At 35.6% G+C, this 16,883-nt stretch overlaps 1 protein-coding gene across 3 annotated transcripts in view; it reads right to left on the reverse strand.

Moving 5' to 3' along the window:
• Positions 1-1,180: 1,180 nt before the first annotated feature.
• The window catches only part of LOC104896932 (uncharacterized), a 38,436-nt gene continuing 22,733 nt past the window's right edge, over positions 1,181-16,883 (reverse strand). For 2 of the 3 annotated variants that reach the window (XM_057395566.1, XM_048645838.2), the window contains exons 5-9: positions 16,449-16,548; positions 16,313-16,375; positions 15,174-15,425; positions 1,812-1,872; positions 1,181-1,640 (exon numbers count right to left, since the gene is read on the reverse strand). In XM_057395566.1, coding sequence (XP_057251549.1) covers positions 1,543-1,640; positions 1,812-1,872; positions 15,174-15,425; positions 16,313-16,375; positions 16,449-16,548 — 574 coding nt within the window. In that variant the 3' untranslated portion in view covers positions 1,181-1,542. The remainder of the gene's footprint in view (positions 1,641-1,811; positions 1,873-15,173; positions 15,426-16,312; positions 16,376-16,448; positions 16,549-16,883) is intronic. The other variant, XM_010683719.4, reaches the window with a different exon arrangement.

The raw sequence follows: 16,883 nt of genomic DNA on the forward strand, positions 1-16,883 counted from the left end.
GCTTGTTTAGTTGAGTTCTACTAATACTCTTAATATCTTATTGTTTTTTAGTTTTTTTGCTCACAAGTTTTTGCTATTCTTACATGGAATAGGTTTTTCTTGTTTTGAGCATTTTAGGACTGTTTTATTATCTTGTTTTAGAAGTTTGTTTCAAACTATTACTTAGAGATTTGTCCTAAACATAATAGGAATATATATATATATATATATAGGTTTAAGTTCATATGAGAACTACCCTTATGGTGAGAACCGTGAGAACCACTCATTTTTCCTCATTTTACGAAGATTTTGATCATTTCATAATATTTTTGCTCATTTTTTGTTTCACTTATTTTATGATTTTGCTCATTTAACAATTTTATGCTCATTTATCAACGTTTTTACTCATTTTATGTTTATGCTCATTTTATGTTTTTCTTCTTTTACATTTTTGTTCATTTTACGTTTTTCTTCTTTTTTGATAATTTAGTGTTTTCTACTGATTTTATGTTTATGCTCATTTGTTACTTTTTTTTGCTCATTTTAGAAAGTTTTTGCTCATTTTAAGTGGTTCTCACGGTTCTCATATAAGAGGGTTCTCATTAGAACCCAACCCTATATATATATATATTATTATATATATATAATATATATATATATATATATATATATATATATATATATATCTGATTTTTAATTTTAGTGAATTATTTGGAATTTGGTGTTATATCAAATGTTGTTTCTTGTGGTGATTTTGCCTTTATCATCATACATCTAAGCCTATTATTGTAACTAATTATTTTTTCGAAAAAGTTTTACACATTTTCCGCACTTGAGTGTTTAATCACATAAATTAAATACATCACCTACATTCACTCCGCATTGAAAAAACTTCAAATGCTCCTCTGAATGCTCAATTCAAGACAAATACCTTATAATCTAGGCTCAAAAAACCTAATTCAAGATAAGTTTTTCCAAAGTGAAGGCTTTCTATATTTGTGGTGGTTCCTCCATATCAAATTCTCAAACTCCAATCGGGTTTATGAATCTTCCTTCAACAACTTTTCGCCGACTTCTCTTAGGTAGTCAAATATGCACTCATCCCACATAGGTAATAAAGACACGTCTACACCAACTGATGAAATAGTAACCAGTCTACCTTTTTATGAGGTTGCATCTAGTTTTGTCATACTCTAGGAAATATAGTATAAAGTTTGTATTACTAAAAAATAATCGTAACATTATATTATTTTGGGACAGCCGGCCAAAATAATCGTAAAAAATAATCCTAAATCAATTTTGTATTATGTATGTTACAGATTTTAGAATGCTCATATCATTAACATAGCTTTACAAACCAGTTCAAACTAGCATGCAAAACTTATGGAACTGATCTTAAGCTAATATCAAAGAAGAAATGTGAGAATCTAGATCTGCATCCACTGCCAACTCCTGGAAACAGGTAAAAACGTAAAACAGCATCATAAATCTCAAAACAATACCACAGCCCAGCCTATCACGACCACCTCGGTTTTTCCAGTCGAAACTCATTTTATAATCATCTCAATCCAAATCATACTTCACGTACCCAAGGTATAAGCCACAAGCAGGAGCCATGGGACTTGCAGCTGTTACAGTTTTTGCATTAAGGATCCTTTCCACTGTTGCAAAAATTCAACATGTTAGTTACAGGAAGAAACTTCACACAGCGAACAGACCCCCCACTGACCATGAACTGAAAAACAAAAGGGGAGAATTTACAGGAAAGGCACAAAGAAGATTAAAGATTGAGAAGCACCAATGACAAACGATAAGCAAGTACAAATACGCACCATCAGCAACTGTAAGATGTCCTGTGCCAACACACTTAAGAACACCAACGAGCAACCTCACCTGGTCAGCACAGGTATAAGTATATCCATCAGTATGCACTTGAAAATTAAGGATCCATGTGAATGGCATCCATACAAGAAAAACCCAAACCTCAACTGTAAAATCCCAAACCCCTTTACGCCATTGTGCAAGAAGTTCAGATAAAACTTGTTTTCCATGAACACCTAAAGGAAGTTTGCTGATAAAGAGTAATTTATGGATTTTACTTTTTTGAAACGAGAAAGTTTCCTCTTAAGAGGACAATCAAGTTACAAGATGCCACCATCATTGGTGTTGCCTCTTAGTGCTTGAAGAAAGCCCTCTGTTTCACGAGACTAATTGGGCCATATTATTGAATCTATGCGTTTAGGATAAACCCTACTATCAATGAAAGCACACTTTTCGTCGGCCCAAATGATTTTGTGAGCTTATTTGACGTTTATTCTTTGACGAAAATAAATATATAGTATTTAGTTCTTGATTTGTACTAAGATTCTTCTTCTTTCTTTTCCTATTGCCTTATTAACTCATTTTATCCTCCCAACGTAGCTAAGTGGGCTAGGGGAGGAAGGAAAATGGTGATTTACTAAGGTAACGAATGACTACAAATAGTCAAATACTAGTAGAGTCACCAAAGAATTTTTGAGAAACTCATAAACCATGCTTAGATCGAACAAACCCATGGGAATATATAAAGCACGGCTCCAACTCTCCATCCCATGAGGATGATTACGAATCAGTCTAAAAACCAAAATATTGGATTTGAGAGCAAGGGTGCTTTATAACAAATGCAATAAGCATAGAAAAAGTCACACGATAAACAATACTTGTGCACTAAAAGTAATTACTAAGGTTAATATTAACAAACATAAAAGCATAATAAAATTAGATAACCATTATTAGGCTATTCAAGGAACATAAATGAATTTCACTTATCTATTATCTGATTTTATCTGATTCAATTAATAATTTGCTTGAACCTAATTTTCTACTCTTCTCAAATATGAATACCAACACCCTCTCGCACCTTGAGAAAACCCTAATTCTCTACTATTTTCTACTCTCATTTTAAGCCTTAACCTTGTGGGGGAATTGCATAAGGGATTTAACATCAAGGATGGCAACGGGTTGGGTTTGGAACCGGGTCCAGCAAGATCCAGACCTAGACCTAAATTTTTCAAAGTGGACCCAGACCCGTTTGAGACCCACTAGGTCTAAAAAATTCAAACCTACAACTGGCTTGCTGGGTATAACAGGGGTCCAAAATGGGTCTGAAATGGTTCTTTAATATATTTTTTTTTCTATCGTCAAAATCCTTTAACGTATATGTTTTTTCGCCAAACTTTTAACTATAAAAAGTTGAACGGTAAACTCAATTAGTAAATAATGAAATAATACAATTATTTCAATAATGAAATAATAAAACTATAGCTCAAGAAAAATACTATTTAAACCTATTTCAATATAAATACACAACGCAATTAAAAACACATAATATAAAAATTGCTTACATAAGTATTGTATAATTATGTACATGATAGTAATATTAAAAAAATTCATTTACTAATTCGCCTCCATCTTTTTTTAAGAATCAAGACTTATTGTGAGCATATGAATTGTTTATTGCAATTTCAATGTATTAATTTTTTTGGAATAGATGGGTCCATGGATAGGATTTAAGTGTGGTATTATTGTATTAATGGACCCACATCAAGACCGGATCTAAGAGCATATAGACCATGTGTGACCCGGACCCTTTAGGTCTGAAAAACATGGACCCAAATCCTTACAGATGGGGTGGGTGCAGCAGGTTTGGGTAGGGTTTCGGAGCCACTGCCATCCCTACTTACCAAGTACAGAATCATAGATGTACAATGTGTGTGGAAAGGACATAGATGAGGGAAGCATATACCTTGGCGATGACAATGAGACTAAAAATGTGTAACTAAATGATATTAGAATGAAGGGTAGTTTAGGTATTATCTTGATTAATAGCTTGGGGAATGAGCTAGGTAGGTCATCGAGGAAAACACTCTACATATTGGGGGTAATTAAAAAGAAAAAAGTCATGTGGAATAATGCTAAGAATTTTGGATGAGCTCTTAAGAGTTCACTGGGAGGCAATAAGGGTCTCCAAAGCTTGTAATTATCACTTTCACTTTACTGTTTTGACAAAAAAATCCTCCATTGAAAAGAAACAAGTTAATTTCTTAATCTACCATATCAATATCAGTTCATTACAGTTGGTATTTTGAGAGGCGTACATCCTTGGTGGCCCAGCTGCTGCCAAAGTTCAGGCAGTGGTAGAGTAAGTTTGACAGAGCTCCAATTCAAAGGCGAACATTAGGAAGAAAAGGAAGAGCCCATCATGAAGTTGGACAAGATATTCCAGAAGTATTTAAAAGGATGAATGAAACCTTGAACTGGTGAAAGGAGAAGGAGATTCCAACAACCTCTGTTTTGGGACCAGGGAACAAGAAAGAGGGAAAGGTGTTTTGATTGCGTATTTTTTGATGAAATTTTAGTCGAGTGTTTCAAACACATAGGTCTAACTGGGTAAAAAAATTCATAAATTTTCGAGGTGTTTTGATTGCGTTTTGGGGTACATATTTCAAATGTATTTTCTCGGCAGGTTTTTGTCAGTTTGAGAATTATGGACATGAGTGGATGATCGCCTGAGTTCTTAGAGGCTTATAAACGAATTGAGCATGCTAAGAAAGATATTTATGATCTTTTGCATCCCCCTATGATGGAAGAACGCTTAGAACAATTGCAATGAAACATGAACACAATCTTGGCTTCACTTGCGCGACAATTTATTCCGCATGAACATGAAGAAAATAAAGAGGAAATTCAGCAAGTTTCAACTAATCTTGTGGAAAAGAATGTTCATGATTGTCTAAGTGTTTGAAGTTGAAGGAAAGATTAAAGCTCTAGCTCTTGCACGCATTAACAATCTGGTCCTCTTTAATACTTTAGTTGTTGCAAAAATTCTATGTTGGACTTTTCATGCTCATAAATGCGTGAACCCCATGAATCGTTTTCTTATTGCTGGTGGGTTTTGCAGTGCTAAGGCTTCTCATGAGATAATGCTCTTTTGCTAGGTTGTTAAACGCATATGGATGATTCCATGGACTTCCAAAACTTGAGACAAGTTTTTTCTAAGGAGGGGAGTATGATGCGTGTGTTAAGCATCAAGTGTGACAATCCTAGTTTGGTTAGGACTCTTTATGTAGTTTCCTACTTCTGTTAGGAGACTATGTATTTTAATTGCTTTTTAATTCTTTATTTTAGGTGTTTGAATGATAAAAGATTCATATTATGTTTAGGAGTCTAATACCCTTTATCATAGAGTCTTGTTAGGAGTCTAGGTTAGATAGGATAGTTGAATACTTATCCTAGGCGTGTTTTACTTATCTTAGGCGATGTGATGTTTGTTTAGTTTAACTAGGCGCCTTTAATATTTATCTTGTGAGTATAATATTTATCTTGTTAGTAGTTAGATGGTTTAGGACTTTGTTTAAACATGTACTTATACATACACATTCAATAGCTTTAATAAAAGATGAATGAATTGTTTTGAGTTATTTGAATGCTTGTGCATTGATTATTAGTTGTCGTAGAACACATAAAATCGTAGTTTGTGTGCATCTCCTAATTGAGGTTAGATAGAGATCCTCTAGTTCTCGAGGGAACATATAGAGCCTATCCTTATAAAGATCCAATCTTTATAACAAATTGGTTACAAAATTCGAATCTTTGTTACTTATTTGTTACCAAGTTTTCATCTTTAAGTGTTCTTTATATTGTTCTTGTTTTAAAGCTTCCGCAATCACATCGCATTAATTGTTAAACTAGACAAAAATGAAGTTGAAAAGCTTAATGCTACCTCGGAAAATGCCATAATCATGTATGTGGTGGGTCAAAATCCTACAATGAATGCCTATGTTAAAGCGCAATGGGGGTTAATGGAAAAACCAACACTATTTAAGCATGATGAAGGATATTTTGTGGTTCACATGAAATGTAGGGGAAGATATATAAGGACTCGGTGCTTTACTCTGGTCCTGTCCTCATTTATTCTTTGGAAAACCCATGATTGTTAAACATTAGACTCCAAAATTCGATTTCCATAAAGAAGTGCTCAAGGTAGTTCCTATTTGGGTCAAATTTCCTAATCTGCCTCTTAACTTTCGAAGTAAAAACTCCGTGAGCAGAATTGATAGCTTGTTGGGAGTGCCCATTTATGCACATGAGTGTACCGCTAAGGTGTTGGGTATCTTATGCTCAGATCCTTGTTGAGAGGGATGTTACCAAAGACATTCCGCAGAATGTTCAGATTGAGGATCCAAATGGAAGAAAGTTTGCTCAAAAGGTGGTGTATGATTGGTTACCCCCTTTTTTTTAAAAATGTCAGGGACATAATTCTGAGGGTAAAAGGAAGGTTCTAGTGAAGATTACTCACAAGTAGGTTCCTAAGGCGATCATTCCTCAAATTCAGGAAAAGGTCAAGATAAACTTGATGCAATTGACTTGACAGATGAAAATGATACTAATGATCACAATGAAGTAGCTATGGCTAAAGTGTCTGATGTTGGTGCTCCTTCCGTGGTTGTAGACCCTAGCAATGCTGGTGGTCCTCCATTGGTTGTAGAGTCTAACACTGATGTAACTCCTGTAGCTACTCCTATACAACAAACAAATGTTGTTAAGAACGTTGGTAGTTAGTTACTAGGAAATGTAAAGGTAAGCATGTTGCTTTTTGATATGCTAGAATGGTAAGTCACAGTCTTAATAACGCTGGTTATGACACGGGGTGATCACGGAGTGCTACGGGACCAAATCCCTATTTGTCTTGATGATGTTTGTGGCCTGGAATGTCAGGGATCTTAATGATCCTATTAAAATAAAGGAGGTGAAGGCTTTTGTTCAGCATCAAAATGCTTATTGTTATGCTTTGTTTGAAACTAGAGTGAGAAGTAATAAAGTGGAGAAAATTCAGAGAAAGTTTGGTGATTACAGGAAGTGGAGTAGTAATTATGACTTTCCTCGAAGAGGGAGAATATTGTTTGGGTGGAGACCTGGTGAAATAAAAGTAGTTAAACTGATTGTTTCAGAGGAGTGTATGACAATGCAAGTTACAATTGGGAGTTATGAGTTTATTGTGGTAGCAGTCTATGGGTTACATACTATAACTTATAGGAAAGAATTGTCGAGAGAGCTGAGCAACATTATTGAAGCTTATATTGGCCCTATGATCATATAGGTGACTTAAATGCTGTCAATAATGCTTCAGATAGAACCAATGGATTGGATGTTAGTGAAGCTGAGAAACAGGACTTCACTTCACTCAGTTTCTTGCGAGACCTCTTGGAAGCCCCAAGTAGTGGCGGCATTTACTACTCTTGGACAAAAAAAGGCACTATGATAAGGGATTTATCAATGATGAGATGTTGCAGCTATGTCTTGATGTTATGGTGCACTATCTGCCAGGAGGTGTATTTGATCACACTCCTCTTGTGGTAAGATTTTTTTGGCAAGAACAACCTAAAAGCAGGCCTTATAAGTGTCATCGCAGAAGATGCTAGATTTATCACAAAGGTTCAGGGAAGCCTGAGTGCTTGCAATGGGAGGTATATGATGAACAATGTTTGGGAAAATTTGAAGTATGTGAAAAAAGCAATCAAAGAGCTTCACTCTCACCACTACTCTCAGGCACATAAAAAAGTAGATGAGCTTAGAATTTAGTTAGCTGCTGTTCAACAAGACCCTACTGTAAATGAGAGTGAGGAGCTTCATTTGAGAGAGAAAGAGAACATTGAGGATCAGAGACACTGTTCCCAGGTTGAGGAAAGCATCTTACAGCAAAAATCCAGAATCAATTGGTTGTCCTTGGGAGATTCAAACTCCAAATTTTTCTTTACTGCTGTAAAGATCAGGAAAGCTAGGAATAATCTCACTTTGATTCAGAATGACCTGGGTGATATTATCCCTTCACTAGAGGGGATTCAAAAGGAAATGGTGAAATTTTAAGAAGGTTTGTTGTGTACTTGTGCTACTAGCTTGCCTTTTCTGGACCTAGCTACTGTCAGAGGTGGTAGTAGCTTAAGTACTGCAGCTAGAAGCTCCTTGATTCAAGCTCTCTCTCATGGAGAAATTGAAACAGCTTTAAGCAACATCGATGATAATAAAGCTCCAAGAGTTGAATGATTCAATGCTGTATTTTTTAAGATGAGTTGGAATTTTTCCACAATGCTTTCATGCATAAACCTGTTAATATCACTCTGCTTACTCTTGTTCCCGAAGTGTACCAGGCTATTTGCCAAGGATTATAGACCTATAACATGTTGTACTATGCTATTTAAGATTATAACAAAGGTGCTAACTAATTGGCTAAGTATTGTGATTCATGAAGTAGTTAACTCCTCTCAAGCAAGGTTCATCCCTCAAAGATTTATAGTAGATAATATTCTTCTTGCAACAGAATTAATTAGGGGTTATTCCAGATCTAATGTGTCTCTAATATGTGTGATCAAAGTGGACATAAAGAAGGCTTATGACTCTGTTGGGTGGCCATTTCTTGAAACAATGATGCTTGAATTAGGCTTTCCTACTCAATGACTGGCTTGAATTATGACATGTGTAAGGAGTGTATCCTACTCAGTTCAGCTGAATGGAAATCCTTATAATCCTTTTGAGGCAAAGAAAGGCCTTAGACAAGGAGGCTTTTTTTTATCTCCTTTGCTATTTGCTTTCAGTATGGAGTACTTAAAAGATGACCTTGATTTCAATTTTCATCCAATATGTGAGATAATTGCTCTACCTCACCTCAAGTTTGCTCATGATCTCTTGCTCATTGCTAGATCTGATCATAGTTCTGTGTCCAAGATCATGGCTGCTTTTCGGAAATTCTCCTTGGCTTCTGGGTTCGAAGCTAGCATTGAAAAGAGTTGTATCTACATTGCTGGGGTATTAGGGCAAGAGGCTGTTGATATTGCTGATGTTGTGTCCCTTCCAGTGGGTACTCTTTATTTAAGTATCTTAGGTCCCATTGGCTGCTAGGAAGCTGAACTTTTCCCCATGTAAGATCCTAGTAGGCAAGATTAGAGATAGAGCTCGGTCATGGATGACAAAGACACTTAGTTATGCGTGATCATTTTCCCTGGTCAAAAAAGCTTATAAAAGCTATTGAAGTTGTTTGTAGAAGATTTCTGTAGACCAGAAAGACCCTTGATTCCAAGAGAGCTCCTGTGTCTTGGCACACTTTTTTCAACCCCAAAGTTGCTGGTGGTAGGAATCTCATTAATATGACTCTTTGGAACAAAGCTGTTATCTCTTTCAAGGGCTGATGATAAGCCGTTCCCACAAACGCGACCGTGACCGTGTTTTTTATCCCTGGTTTCAACCATAACTTTTCTTACACATGATTTAGGCTTAAATGTAGACTTTGAGAGCTTTGAAATGATAGATTATGGGACACAAGGAGAGCTGCACATCAAATATTAAGAGCATTCTAAGTTGACATATGCGCGTGTGTAGTGCAATGCGACCTAAGCCCAACCCCCTACCACAGAACGGCATTTTGTGTGCTTAAGCTTAAGTTCTTCCTGAACCCCTACTTTCAAAAGGACACAATTATCACCTTGAGAAAACCCTTGTTTTTATTTTACTTTCTTTCTAAAGCACAAACCCAAATATTTCTTCATCTAGAACTTTTTTTTTTTCGCAACTCCAAATCCTTGCAAATAAAAGGTCTTCCAAAAGGAATTATGGTATGTTTTTAAGGGTTCTGAAAATCTGCTTTTCATTTTCATTCTTTTTATTTTTCATTTAAAGTAATATATTATTTTATGCATAGTGATGCTTGTAGGAGCAAGAATTTGCTAATTCTCACAAACTAAAATTATAAACAAATGGAGAAGATTATGCTATGGTCCCAGGAAGATATCTTATTATTTTCTCACACTTTTTATTACAATGAAAAATGACAGTATTTATAGTTTACAAAACTAATATTACCCGTACATTTTCCTTAGTTAATTCTAAATCTTTTATGGTTGTTTAAATTCAGAAAAGTTACAACCACCCTTCTATTAAAAGTTAATAACACATTATCGTAAACTCTCTAAATATAGCTATTCTAAGTTTGATTTTCATCACTCCCCCTCAAAACTTGAATAGCGTTCCTATTTTCATCTTCAACGATACCAATCATTTCTTTGAACTTCTCAAATGACTCGGCTTTTAGTGGTTTGGTCATAATATCTGCAACTTGTTCTTCAGAGCTACAAAATTGAAGCTCAACTTCTCCTTCTTTGACGAGTTCTCGGCATAATGATATTTAATATCAATATGCTTACTTCTACCATGAAATACAGGATTGTTAGTTAATGCGATTGCTGACTTATTATCACAAAGTATTGTTGTCGGAGTCTTTTGACCATGCTTCAGTTCTTTTAACATTCTACAAAGCCCAACCGCATGACATGCTCCATTTGTTACTGATATATACTCAGCTTCCGCTGTTGATAGAGCAACCACTTGTTGTTTCTTGGATGACCAAGAAATAACACCATTTCCCAAATAAAAGACATATCCCGAAGTACTCTTACGAGTTTCAACATCACCGGCCCAATCACTATCCGTGTACCCAAATAAATTAAAGTTATCAATATGAGAATAGAGAATTCCATGATTTCGAGTACCACTAAGATATCGTAGAATTCTTTTAGCTGCTTGCAAGTGTGATTGATAAGGTTTCTCCATAAATCGACTTAGAATTCCGACAGCATAAACAATATCTGGTCTTGTAGAAGCTAAGTATCTTAAACTGCCAACCAAACTTTTAAAATAGGTTGGATTTATCATTCCTCCAATTCCTTTCTTTCGAATCTCCAAGCGTTCTGCTATTTGAGTTCTGATAGGAGTAGCTCCATCCATTTTGAATTTTTTTTAAACATCATTAGCATATTTCTTTTGTGAAATAAATATGCCACTTTCAGATTGCTTTACTTCAATCCCAAGGAAATATGACATTAATCCCATGTCAGTCATCTCTCAAATTGTTGAGTCATTTCCTCGAATTCTATGAACATAGTTTCACAATTTCCTGTGAATATCAAGTCATCAACATATAGACATAGGATAAGTATATTTCCTTTAGCATTTGTCTTAATATAAAGAGTATGTTCATATGGACATTTTTGAAAACCAGTTTGCAATAAATATGCATCAATCCGTGAGTACCATGCACGTGGTGCTTGTTTCAAACCATATAATGCTTTCTTGAGGCGATAGACCTTACAAAACCTGTTGGTTGTTCCACATAAACTTCTTCTTGTAGTATACCATTCAAAAAGGCTGATTTTACATCCATTTGATGAACTTTCCACTTATTCTGGGCAGCAAGTGACAATATCATTCGAACAGTGTCCATTCTGGAAACTGGTGCAAAAACTTCAAAGTAATCAATTCCTGGTTTTTGCTTATAGCCTTTTACTACTAATCTAGCTTTGTAACGATCAACTTGTCCATCGGGTCTATATTTGGTCTTGAAAACCCATTTAACACCAATTGGCTTCTTTCCTACTGGTAAAGAAGTCAACTCCCATGTATCATTCTTTTCAATAGAAAGTATTTCTTCTTTCATTGCTTGGATCCATTTCTCACTAGCTGCAGCTTCTTCATAAGAGACAGGATCGCAATCAGCAAACAAACAAAAATTCACTAAGGTTTCATCATCAATATCATCATCAGTACTAGCATCATCTCTGCTTACAATATAGTCTTTGTATTTGGATGGCATCACACGCTTTCTTAGAGGTAATTCTGTTGGAGAAGGACTTGATGTTGGAGTTGTATCTTCTGGTTGTGAATTAGGAGTTCCAGCACTTGATCCTTTAGTGGTCTCAATAAGGGGTGTCTCTTCAATGACGACATCATTTGTCTGATCCCATTGCCATGCTTCATTTTCAGCAAAAAGAACATCTCTACTAATTATAACATCCTCTTTTATAGGATCATATAGTTTATAGCCCTTTGTAGAAGAACTATAGCTAATAAAAATACATTTTTTACTTTTATCATCAAGCTTCTTTCTCCTTTGATCTGGAACGTGTGCATAAGCAACACAACCAAAAACTCGCAAATGGGATACATCCGGCTTATTTCCACTCCAAGCTTCTTCAAGGGTCACTCCACGAACACTCTTCGTGGGACATATATTTAATAAATATGCAGCGCAACAGACAGAAAGCTTCAGTGCATAAAGGCTTTGGCAAAGATTTTGCTTTTAGCATGCTTCTTGCCATCTCAAAAATCGTTCTATTTTTTCCTTTCAGCTACACCATTTTGTTGTGGTGTGTAGCTAGCTGTGAGTTGTCGGTGAATGCCTTCCTTTTTACAATAATTGGAGAATTCATCAGATGTAAATTCTCCACCTCTGTCTGATCTTAATGTCTTAATAGGAACTCCACTTTGCTTTTCAACAAATGCTTTGAATTCTTTGAATTTCTCAAAAGCTTCAGATTTTTTCTTCAAAAAGTGAATCCAATTCTTTCTACTAAAATCATCGACGAAAAGTAAAAAATACCTCTTCTTGCCGACAGATTCTACCTCAACTGGTCCACATATATCGGTATGGACTAACTCCAGTTGCTTAATAGCACGTCTCGATTTTCCAAAAGGAAAAGGTTCTCGGTGATGCTTTCCGAGAATACAACCTTCACAAAGGTTGTTTGGAGTATCGATTAGAGGAAGACCTGTCACCATTTCCTTTTCGGCTAATAATTTCAAGCCCCGGAAGTTTAGATGACCATAACGCAAATGCCATAACCAATTATGGTCTTTCATCATTGCCTGCAAACTCATAGCAATTTTGGGTTGAGAGATAAAGGAAACATTCGATTCTTTGTCATTTTCACCTGAGTAATAAGCTTATAATTTTTATCTCTAATCTCACAGACTCCATTGGTGATGCAAATTTTGTGACCCTTTTTTGAAAGTTGTCCTAAGCTTAACAAATTCCAGAAAATTCCAAGAACATAAAATACATCAGCAATAGTAACATTTGTTCCATCTTTAGATGGAATGTTGACGTTACCTTTTCCCTCAACGGAAACTTTGCTCTTATTTCCAAAGCTAACTTCTCCTAGGACAGATTCATCCAAATAGGAGAACAAGTGCTTCTTACTTGTCATATGATTGCTACAACCCGTGTCTAGATACCATATGTCATTTGATTCAAAATCTCCACCTTTGCAGGCCAACACCAAATTTTTTTCCACCTCAGCAACATTGGCTCGTTCAGATTGATTATGTAAGTTGGTTCGGCATTCTGGTGCATAGTGTCCGAACCGTTCACACCTGTGACATTGAACCTTTGATTTATCTTGACGTGCGAGGGGAGTCCTTTTTCGATCTCCACTGGGCTTGTTTCCCCGAAATTTGTCTTTATTATAAGAAGAAAAATTACCACTTCTTCCTCGACCACGACCTCCGCCTCTACCTCGATTGCGCTGGTAGCCACCACGATTTGTGACATTTGCTCTACTTTGCAAAGCCTGTTCTGAATTAGAACTTTTACCTCGTTGTCTTATCCTTTGTTCATGTGATGTCAACGAGCTCAACAACCTTTCAATAGACAATTTTGACAAATCATGTGCTTCTTCGATAGCGGAAACGATACCATCAAAATCACTATTTAGTGATTGTATGACTTTTTGCGGAACTCTCTCATCTTCAATATTTTCTCCATTAATTTCAATTTGATTAACAATTAATTGTACACGGTCAAAGTAGGCGGAAATTGATTCCAAATCATCCATGCATATTGCATAGTGACTCGAATTCCCCTCGTAATGTTTGCAAACGTATCTGCTTGACACGTTCATCTCCTTTGTAGGAACTCCGTAGAATTTCCCACGCTTCATGCGATGTTTCTACCATAGATATTTTTTAAATACGGGCTCCTCCACTGCTTGGAAAATATGATACAACGCCTTTTGACTTTTCGGCGTGTTTCCAATAAGGTATTCTTGGCGTCCTGACTAAGAGCCGCATAAGCGGTTGCCTCAGTACATTTGTAAAGCCATTCTCCACTATACTCCACATGTCTTGAGAACGAAAAAATACCTTTAATTGGATTGACCAATTATCATAATTTTTTCCGTTCAACTTAGGGAGTTGAACTTGCATTGTGTTATTTGTTGCTGCTGCCATTAAATAACTAACTTGCAAATTATAAACTGCTTTGGTGCCAAATGTAGGAGCAAGAATTTGCTAATTCTCACAAACTAAAATTATAAACAAATGGAGAAGATTATGCTATGGTCCCAGGAAGATATCTTATTATTTTCTCACACTTTTTATTACAATGAAAAATGACAGTATTTATAGTTTACATAACTAATATTACTCGTACACTTTCTTTAGTTAATTCTAAATCTTTTATGGTTGTTTAAATTCAGAAAAGTTACAACCACCCTTCTATTAAAAGTTAATAACACATTATTGTAAACTCTCTAAATATAGCTATTCTAAGTTTGATTTTCATCAATGCTATCCCAAATTATTAATTGTTGAAGAAATAAAAACGTTCATTGAATCATATAAAGTTGAGAATAGGATAAACAATAGGATCATTATTAGGCGCTTTAAATAAATCCTAATAACGGTTTGGCAAATTTTACTAGACCAACCTTAATGATTATTTTCAGGGTGTTATATTATATTATTTTTTGTATGACTTTCATTCTTATTACACTGCGTAAAGTTCGGCCACAATGATTAAGGGTGTTATATTATTTTTTGTATGACTTTCATGCTTATTACACTGCGTAAAGTTCGGCCACAATGATTGGCAAAGAGAACAAATCAAATTTGAACAGCTCACATGATAGCAATTAGCAAGTAGTAGTAGCGTAAAAGCCGTAAGTCCGGCAGCGGCCATAACATATGGCTATGACTTTCACATCTCTCTCTGAGAGCTTGAGAGAAACAGTATAGGTTGTCTAGGGTTAGTATGGTCACATTTTGTTATACTAGTACTCTTTCCCCGGAAATTGGTTCTCTTGACCAGCTTGAACTCATCCCAATCCCATGGGATCGAGTGGTCGAACTGTGCTTTAAACTTGTTTGTATCGTGTCCTTTGATATATTTTGATCTTGAAATTATATAAGAGATTTTCTAAAAATTGGCAACTCCCTACTAGAATTGACCCTCTGGCCTCTGTAAACAATTCTCACCTATGTACCCACTATCACGATAATCCACTCCTTAACCGATATATAAATGAATGGGACTAAATATTAGAAAAACCAACCTGATGATATAGAAAAGAGCGTGCACGTGCTTTAACTACCAAGCAGCGGTGTCCTCTCCTCATTCCAAACTTTTGACAAAATCCATTGGAATCTATTTCACTGACATTTGGAGCATCAGGATTATCTGCACACGTTGATGAATCCCATGCACCAAAATTCGTCGGCTCCCTCTCAATGGAGGATAAAAAATATGGAGCAGAAGCATGATCGGAAACAAGAAGCTCGTCTAACGTCCTAACAGGTGAGTTAGCCTGTAAACATTGAAGAACCAAAACAATAGAGAAAGACAAGTTAACAGCTCAGAGAATATAACATAGAGATAGGTATAACTCAAATTAAAGTTGAAATTATTACTATAAGCTATGACCACCTTTTCTGTACTATTGTCAAATGAGCTAAGGCACACAATGAACTTTGAAAGTAAAATACCAGAAAACTGATACAGTGAAGGTGACAAAAGATCATGGTTTTTAGTTAATGAACTTATATGCCCCAATAACAACTTTTGGTCAACGAGTTATTATGGATCATTAGACATATATTGATCTTCATGTATTACACACAACCTCGTTCTGATAAACAACAGATTGTCACGTGCAATTAGATTTAACATTATTTAGGGGTGAGGGAATGCATCTGGGCAGGATCTATCGGTGGTGACATCCTCTAGCAAAATCTTAATTTAGGTACCTGTAACATCATCACTTGGATCCACAGAGATATGACAGCTATTGTAATAGAAAATGAACATAAATATAGATGAAAATCAACACATTAAGATAAAACACTCTATCTAGTTATATACTTCTCTGGAAGAGCATACAAGTAAATTTCAACTCATAGGAGACAGAAAAAAATACCTCAACTGTACTTGATGGCAGGCAAGAAAATAAAAACCTATATGAACGACACAACGCCAACCATGACCATTTCGATTTTAAAAAGAACACCAAACAGAAATGTTTATCAAACTGCCCTATGATGTTCAATTTCACAAACTTCCACTGCTGTCAACAGAAGTCATTGGTTCAAGGTTGTCCAAGAGGTGGGAAATAAATAAGAAACACGTAAAGATGGAGTGAACTCCTACAACTCAAAGCATGATTTTACAATATCTTGAGAGGAAAGAGAGAAACACCTGACAGCCAGCAGCCCTGAATGAACTGAAATCATGTAGTCCAACAAGAACCTTGCACGCTTCCTATAAAAAGTGAGTATACTGATGAGAAGCCTGTCAAATTAATATCAACATAAGACAGCCACTTCAAACCAACCTGCATTGCTTGAAGGTTCAGTTCCTCTGGAACATGCCATGCCCGATTTCTCTCAAATGTTGACAAAAATTCTGGACCTGACAGCAAGCGATAATAATACCTACACAAAAATTAAGAAATCTCATATCTCCATAAGATATTGCAAGTAATAAAATCTTATACTAATTAGGATTGAAAGTGGAACTAGGTCTCCATTGACCCATATATTTACAAGGACGACGCACACTGACTACACCTCAAATGTCTAAAAGAATAATAATAAAGTATCTTACAATTGATGTCACATATTTTTTAATGAAAGTAATAGCGAGACACATTATGATTAGGGCAGACAAAATTGTAAATTCAAATTGCATCCACCATATAGTTAATAGGAAAGAGAACAATCTAAAATTTTAATGAAAATGAAAACCTCTTGCAAATCCATAATATGCA

This window comes from Beta vulgaris, chromosome 6 (assembly GCF_026745355.1).
Source record: "Beta vulgaris subsp. vulgaris cultivar EL10 chromosome 6, EL10.2, whole genome shotgun sequence".
Taxonomy (NCBI): domain Eukaryota; kingdom Viridiplantae; phylum Streptophyta; class Magnoliopsida; order Caryophyllales; family Amaranthaceae; genus Beta; species Beta vulgaris.